The sequence below is a fragment of the Leptodactylus fuscus genome, chromosome 11 (assembly GCF_031893055.1).
Source record: "Leptodactylus fuscus isolate aLepFus1 chromosome 11, aLepFus1.hap2, whole genome shotgun sequence".
NCBI classification, from domain to species: Eukaryota; Metazoa; Chordata; class Amphibia; order Anura; family Leptodactylidae; genus Leptodactylus; species Leptodactylus fuscus.
Window position 1 is genome coordinate 75,273,345 of NC_134275.1, and position 9,114 is coordinate 75,282,458.

Consider the following 9,114-nt stretch of genomic DNA (forward strand, 5'->3'; position numbering starts at 1 on the left):
ACCAATTCACAGGCAGCCTAGGTCTAAGTTTCATGTCCCTATACAACTACTATGGGTCAATCCGAGCTGTAGTTTGATTAAGGAACCACTTGGCTTCAAATCCATCTTTATCTTCATCTATGGGAATTGTATGCTCAGAAAATTCTGAAATCAGATTTTCTACTGATTTTCCCGTGTCCTGTCCTTTGGAAACAGGTATCGTTTCCTGGATATGCGCAACTCTAGGGGGCATCTGATACATTTTTACTGATGGATATAGTTATGAAAGGGCATCACACAGATCATCATCAGTACAGTCATATGAGGCATTATATAAGGCCAAAATACATTGTAGACCATTTGGATCTTTTTCTGAAAGTCTGAATGGGATAGTTCCTACATGGGGTCTAGCATGGTATATCTCATCCAATTGAGCCATTCATTCCTTTCTTATACCCTGTTTCTATAGATACCTTTTCCTCATAACTCATGTCTTCCAATACCGTAAAATCTAGATTTGTTACTGATGACTCCTGGGGACTTTCCTTAGTACTTTCGTGATCAGGGATAGCTTTCAACCAAAAAGTTTCCTGCTGAACCCCTCCACCCGGAATGTACAACCCTAATACATAAAGACCTTCATCTCCGGGTTATTACAGTATTATTTTGGGTTATCAACCCTTTGGTCTGGTTTTGGAGTGTGGTTACCAGTATCATCAGAAATAGGATCATTCTTTCGTTCCAGAGCTTTGCAATGGAACGAAATCCAATCCAATTGGGTTTTCCCTCATGTTTCATTGAAGTGTCTGCAGTGAGAAGAACTTGGAAAGGACCCTCAAATCATGGCTGTAATGTTTTTCTGGTATGGCTCTTGACCACTACCCAGTCCCCTGGTTGGAGAGAATGAGTTCCTCCTCAACTCTCTAGATTCGGAATAAAATCACAAATTTGTTTATGCACAAGTAAGTCTCTTTTGGAGGCTCTGGACATAGCTGGTGAGGTCATCACACTGTAGTTGTAGTGTCTGTGGGAAATACAGCTCCAGTCTTGGTGCTGACCCGAATAGAACCTCAAAAAGAGACAGTTTTGTTTTTCTATTGGGGGTGTACCTGATAGGAAACAAAGCCAATGGCAGCACTCTGTCCAGGGCTTCCCCAGATCTTCACTTGCTTTCTGAATCTTTAGCTTGAGGGTACCATTCAGTCTTTCCACCTTTCTACTGCCATCTGCATGGCATTTTGCATTACCTCATCACATGACCATGGACTGTAAATCACATGACCATGGACAGAGTTTTATCCTCTAGAGGTAACAGAATGAATGACAGCAAGCCAAAATCTAGAAAACTGTGAGGAATTGATACAGAAAGTATATTGGAAAATTGTATATTTTTTTTATTGTACATTTGTCAATATTCGTCTGAAAGTGGCCAACCCCTTTAAGTCTATCTAGTTACACTCAGTACTCACAATGATCAGCGGGGGTGTTGCCAAGTATCAGATGGAATGGTGTAAATGGAATGGAATGGTGTCGGACAGAGCCATATAACGTACTATGCTAAGTGTCAGATGGAGGGGTATAAAGCAGAAAGCCAAGTGTCAGATGGAGGGGTATAAAGCAGAATGCCAAGTGTCAGATGAAGAGGTGTAAAATACAGTGTCAAGTGTCAGGTGAAGATTTGTGTAAAGTACAATGCAAAGAGTCAGATGGAAGGGTATAAAGCACAATGCCAAGTGTCAATGTCAAGTCTGCTTCAGAAGAAGTTTACTGGCTGGACAGAGCCCTGACCTCAATCCTGTCCAACACTAAAAGGATAAACTACAATGGAGATGGCGTGCCAGGAACTGTCATCCAACAACAGTGTCTGACCTCACAAATACTGTTCTGGATGAACCTTCAATAATAACCGTTATCTCTCTATATTCTAAAAATGAATTCTTGTCTGTCTGTCTGTCTGTTCTCTATGCGTGACCAAACGACTGGATGGATCTTCACCAAATTTGGTACAGAGATACTTCAGGTATCCGGGAAGGTTTAAGACGAGACTCCAACACACTCGGACGTACCGTTGCTGAGATACAGCATTCCCAACACAATGCCCCCCCCCCCCCTTAGCCAATGTAAACCTGCAAGTCTTTCACTCATATTGCAACTGCAATACACACGGTCACTCCACATGTACAATCCAACACTGATATCCAAACTGAGATACACACATCAGAGGATTAGATACACAGGTCAGCACACAGTACCACACACTGGAGGATTAGATACGCACATTTACACACAGTACCACCGACAGAGGATTTGATATGCGAGTCTTCACACAGTACCATATGCCGGAGGATTAGATACGTGTGTCTACACACAGTACCACACACCAGAAGATTAGATATGCACATCTTCACACAGTACCACATGCCGTAGGATTAGATACGTGCGACTGCGCACAGTTCCATACACCGGAGGATTAGATACGTTCATCTTCACACAGTACCACATGCCAGAGGATTAGATATGCACGTCTTCACACAGTACCACATGCCAGAGGATTAGATACGTGCTTCTTCACACAATACAAAAATATATCCAGCTCACCCTTAATTGTATTAGTCTTCACCTGGGCTGCTCGCATGTAGATGGACTCCAATCCACATGAACCACAATCGAAAGTAGTAGAAAATCCAGCGTCACCAGGTGGTTAAAAATTAACTTTTATTCATCCATTTAAAAAGGCATTACAGCATACCCAAAAATCTTCACGTGTATACTTGCCATCATTTCGGTATGCTGTAATGCCTTTTTAAATGGATGAATAAAAGTTAATTTTTAACCACCTGGTGACGCTGGATTTTCTACTACTGTCGATTGTTTTCACAGAATATCACACACCGGAGGATTAGATACATGCCACTGCACACAATACCACATGGGTGAGGATTAGATACATGCATCTGCACACAGTACCACACTTTGGAGGATTAGATACATGCTTCTGCACACAGTACCACACACCAGAGAATTAGATACGCATCTCAGCACACAGTACCACATGGGGAGGATTAGATACGCACATCTGCACACAGTACCACACACCATAGGATTAGATACGCAGGTCTGCACACAGTTCTACACGCCAGAGGATTAGATACACGCGTCTGCACACAGTACCACACGCTGTAGGATTAGATACGCTCCTCTTCACACAATACCACATAGGGGAGGATTAGATAGGCGCGTCTGCAAACAGTACCACACGACCAAGGATTTGATATGCGCGTCTGCACACAGTTCCACACACTGAAGGATTAGATACGGGTGTCTGCACATAGTACCACATGCCGTAGGATTAGATATGCGCGTCTGCACACAGTTCTACACACCAGAGGAATAGATACACGCATCTGCACACAGTAGCACATGTTGTAGGATTAGATACAAATGTCTACACACAGTACTACATGGGGGAGGATTAGATACACGCAACTGCACACAGTACCACACTGTAGAGGATTGGATACACACATCTGCACATAGTTCCACACGCCAGAGGATTAGAAATGCACTTCTGCACACAGTACTACATGACGTAGGATTAGATACGCACGTCTGAGCACAGTTTCACACGCTGGAGGATTAGATACGCACATCTGCACACAGTATCACACGCCGGGGGATTGGATACATGCGTCTACACACAGTACCACATGCCAGAGGATTGGATACGCATGTCTGCACACAATACCACATGCCGTAGGATTAGATACGCACATCTTCACACAATACCACACAGGGGAGAATTAGATACACACGTCTGCACACAGTTCTACACACCAAAGGATTAGATACGCGGGTCTGCACACAGTACCACATGCCGTAGGATTCGATATGCACGTCTGCACACAGTTCCACACGCCATAGGATTAGATACGCTCATCTTCACACAATACCACACAGGGGAGAATTAGATACACACGTCTGCACACAGTTCTACATGCCAGAGGATTAGATATGCGCGTCTGCACACAGTACCACACGCCAGAGGATTAGATATATGCCTCTGCACACAGTACCACACGACTGAGGATTAGATATGCGCGTCTGCAAACAGTTCCAAACGCTGAAGGATTAGATATGTGTGTCTGCGCAAAGTACCACATGGGGGAGGATTAGATACGCACCTCTTTACACAACACCACACAGGGGAGGATTAGATACGCACGTCTGCACACAATACCATACGCCAGAGGATTGGATATGCACATTTGCACACAGTTCCACATGCCAGAGGATTAGAAACGCATGTCTGCACACAGTACCACATGCCGTAGTATTTGATACGCGCATCTGCACACAGTTTCACATGCCGGAGGATTAGATACGTGCGTCTGCACACAGTACCACATGCCGTAGGATTCGATATGCACGTCTGCACACAGTTCCACACGCCATAGGATTAGATACGCTCATCTTCACACAATACCACACAGGGGAGAATTAGATACACACGTCTGCACACAGTTCTACATGCCAGAGGATTAGATATGCGCGTCTGCACACAGTACCACACGCCAGAGGATTAGATATATGCCTCTGCACACAGTACCACACGACTGAGGATTAGATATGCGCGTCTGCAAACAGTTCCAAACGCTGAAGGATTAGATATGTGTGTCTGCGCAAAGTACCACATGGGGGAGGATTAGATACGCACCTCTTTACACAACACCACACAGGGGAGGATTAGATACGCACGTCTGCACACAATACCATACGCCAGAGGATTGGATATGCACATTTGCACACAGTTCCACATGCCAGAGGATTAGAAACGCATGTCTGCACACAGTACCACATGCCGTAGTATTTGATACGCGCATCTGCACACAGTTTCACATGCCGGAGGATTAGATACGTGCGTCTGCACACAGTACCACATGCAGGGGGAATGCATACATGTGTCTGCACACAGTACTACATGCAAGAGGATTGGATATGCGCATCTGCACACAGTTCCAGACACCAGAGGATTAGATACACATGTTTGGACACAGTACCACATGCCATAGGATTAGATATGCACGTCTGCACACAGTTCCACGCACCAGAGAATTAGATGCGCGCATCTGCACACAGTAACACAAGCCGTAGGATTAGATACGTACCTCAGCACACAGCACCACACGCTGGAGGATTAGATACATATATGAGTACCACACATTACAGTTTTATTCCAGGTTTCCATAGCAACCCAGTCATTTTTCTTCATTGCTGTATGTCAGCTTTAAAGAAGTAGGGCACTGTAGATGACACTGTTACACAAGGTCACATACACACAGCTTTACTCCAGGTATCCATAACAACTAATCACAGGTTTTTCACTGATATCCAAAATGAGATACATATAATTACATGATGGTTATGAACACACACAAATGACATACAAAATACACCAGTGCAAAATTGGAAAATTCTTATGGGGCCACTACACAAACAAAAAATGTAATATACCCGTGCAAAGCCGGGTCCTCCTGCTAGTTTCGTATATAAAAATTCTAAAGCTATAATCTTATATATAAAAAATCTTAATAAAAAAAATGTAATTAAGAAAATATAAAGTTAAAAACGACCATTAATCATTATAATTCCCTTGTCATTTTAGGATTTATTACTTTTTGTATAAGGTTTTTATAATTTGTCTATGAATTACTGAAAAATGTTACATAAATTTATATGTAGAAAAACAAAACATAAATCCCAAATTTCTCTTCCTAGCCAGCATGGTCTATTACGTGTTGTGAGATTGTAGGGCAGGGACATCTGTGACCCCGATGGACGACAATTCTGACTTGTTTAGCAAAACAATTAATTTAAAGTTTGTTTTTAACTTGAAAATGTATAATGAAGTCTCCGGAGATTGTGAGAACATGACGAAATACTGTCACATATATGTGCTTATGTTGTGAAACCTCTATAAAAGGGATAAAGCACATAACCAATACGCATTCTGCTTGAAGAAGGCCAGGATCCACACCAAAGTAAGACCATGTCAAATTTTACCTGTATAGTATAGAATTAAAGTCAGAATTTACCGACAAATTCATCTCATTTTTCGGCTATTGTGTACCTAACTTTTTAGGATAAATCTCATAAATAGTAAACTTCAATGTATATCTTATCTTCTGATGTTTCTCTCTGCCCCTTCCCCTGCACTTTCCCTCTGCCCATTGAAGTCTATGGAGAGGACAGGGCAGAGGAGGATGAGCAGAGAAATAAGGAGACTTGGAAAAAGCTTCTAGTGAGTGATTGATCTCACAGCTGGATTATCAAGAGAAATGTTGTCCAGCTTTGGGAGGAGATAAAGCTGTCACTTGAAGCTATAGTCTCAGTTTGTTCACAGGTAGATGGATTGACAGAAGATAGATAGATAGATAGATAGATAGATAGATAGATAGATAGATAGATAGATAGATAGATAGATAGATAGATAGGGACCAGGGAACAAACCCGTAGTGGACTAGGAGTGTGGACCGGAAGATTCCCACTACCAATCTGCCCTCCGGTCCAAAAAATTCAGCCTATGTAATCTTACACAAAAGAGCCTTAGCACACTATGTTCTGCTAAGGGCTCATTCACATGGGCACAGAGGGGGCGGATTATGGCGCAGAATCCACGTCATAATCAACCCCCTCACAATGATGGTCTATCTAGACCGCTAGCATTAATTTTTCGAAAAAAAGAAGCGACATGACCTTTCTTTAGGCGGATTCCATCTCAGGAAGTCAATACAAGTGAATGGGAAGCGGAAACCGCGTTGTGGTTTTTTACTAAAAACCGCAACGTGGTTTTTGGCGCTTTTTTGTGGGGCAAAAACCACGGTACAGTTTTTTAAGGTCCATTCACTGTCCGGGAGGGAAAAACCGCCTGGCGTTTTTTGAGGCGTTTTTTTTTTTTTACCAAAAACCGCTCCAAAAAACGCCTCAATGTCCAAAAATTGCTTCCTAATTCCTGAAGTTATACCCCATTGTCTGGATTTCTTGTCTGAAGTCGAAGCTCTATAACAGAAGTAGTAGGTCTAGTAGAGCGTAGACTATAGAAGCAACTGAAGGCTCTTTGCCCTAGGGCTTGGTGAAGACCCTATAATTCAAAAACTTTGAGCATTTTCTTTTTTTTTTTTTTTTAAATGCAGATTGTGAGTGCCATATAGAGCTCACAATGTACATTTTTCCCTATCAGTATGTCTTTTTTTTTTGGAATATGGGAACACGGGGAGAACATACAAACTCCTTGCAGATGGTTTTTTGCCCTTGGTGGGATTTGAACACCAGGACTCCAGCGCTGCAAGGCTGCAGTGTTAACCACTGAGCCACTGTGTGGCCCCTAACTTTCAGCATTTTCTGATAGCAAAAGGAAAGAGAAGGAAAAAAGAAAGGAAACCTGACGAGGAGAGTGAGCTTAGAGTAGCAGGTTCAAGAAGCTTGAAAATCGTCTTAGGTTGTCCTTGGATTGGAGCCTTTGCCTCCCATGTGTACATCCCTGAGTAGAGTCCATGTATATGTATCCAATCAGGTCAAGAGAAGATAGAACTGAAAATTCATGGCTTCCAGATCAGGTTTTGTTTCTTTTTTTTTGCACAGGCCAAATCGGGGATTCCCAGACAATGTGCGATCCCAATCAAACCTCTTCTCATGAATTTATCCTCCTGGGATTCCATGAATTCTACCACATCAATGTCCTGCTCTTCTGTCTTTTCCTTGTGCTTTATCTTGTAATCTTGGCTGAAAATTGCTTTATCGTCTCATTAGTGTCAACCTCTCCCCACCTTAATGTCCCCATGTACATCTTCCTTCGCAACCTGGCTCTGGCAGACCTTCTTCTCACCTCAAACATCATGCCAAAAATGTTACAGGTGATGTGGCTGAAGGGAACAACCATATCAAAGACCAGTTGTATCATCCAGTTCTACTTCCACTGCATTGCCACTGGTGCACAGTCGCAGATACTGACCGTCATGGCCTTTGACCGATACTTAGCCATATGTCAGCCCTTGCGCTATTCAGCTCTTATGAACCAGAAACTTTGCTTCCATCTCTCATTCTGGCCCTGGGTACTGGTAATCTTCTTCAATCAGAGTGAAGTGTACATGATAGGACAATTACAATTTTGTTCTACCAATAAAATTGACCATTTATTTTGTGATTTTGCCCCCATCTTAGAAATGACCTCATCTGATACCTCCAATGTGTTTTATCAGGATTTTTTTGCCACCGTTCTCTTGGCCTTCTTTCCCTTTCTCATCATTGTAATATCCTATATCTGTATATTTGTTGCCATCATTAAAATCACATCCGATAAAGGGCGAAGAAAAGCGTTCTCTACATGTAGCTCTCACCTCGCCACGGTCTGCGCCTATTATGTGCCATTAATAGCCATCTATATGTTTCCAGTAAATACCCCCTATGAGAACAAGCTGAAATCTCTCCTCTATATGGGATTTACACCATTAATTAACCCTGTGCTCTATAGCATGAGGAACAAAGAGATTAAGAAGGCGACACTACTATTATTCTGGAAGACAAGAGGGAAAGCCATGTAATAAGAATGCCTGCTAAGGAATGTTCTATATTCTTTATTATCTATGTTTGGTATTTATTGGAACAGTTCATTTTTATTGCAGATTTTACATTTTACATTAGCACGTAAAGTTTTATGAGTGGCTGCTTGTCCTGGCGAATAGAAAAGTGAGAGAAACTAAGAAAGTGTATCAAAGTATGAGGATGGAAATGTCACCTAAAAAAACAGCTCTTGTTGGGTTCACATCTGCACCCACTGGAGAATCTGCTGCAGAGAAAAAGTCCTGCACGGAAGATTATTGTATCTACTGCTTTCAGTTTCTAAATGGAGGACCCTGGACACCTCCTCTGATCTCCTCATAGATTGCAAGCTCTTGTGTATAGCGTTCTACATGTCTCATATGTATAGCGTTCTACATGTCTCAGATGTATAATATTCTACATGTCTTATATGTATAGTATTCTACATGTCTCATATGTATAATATTCTACATGTCTGATATGTATAGTATTCTACATGTCTCATATGTATAGCGTTCTACATGTCTCAGATGTATAATA

General features: G+C 42.1%; 1 protein-coding gene across 1 annotated transcript; it reads left to right on the top strand.

Annotated features, from left to right (window-relative positions):
• Positions 1 to 7,640: 7,640 nt before the first annotated feature.
• LOC142185497 (olfactory receptor 10A3-like) lies at positions 7,641 to 8,576 on the top strand. The gene has a single exon (XM_075260926.1). It carries the CDS (start codon positions 7,641 to 7,643, stop codon positions 8,574 to 8,576), a length of 936 nt encoding a protein of 311 aa, XP_075117027.1.
• The last annotated feature ends 538 nt before the right edge of the window (positions 8,577 to 9,114 follow it).

Coding starts and splice junctions, on each gene's coding strand:
- LOC142185497 (XM_075260926.1), top strand. CDS start 7,641: ATGTGCGATCCCAATCAAACCTCTTCTCATGAATTTATCCTCCTGGGA.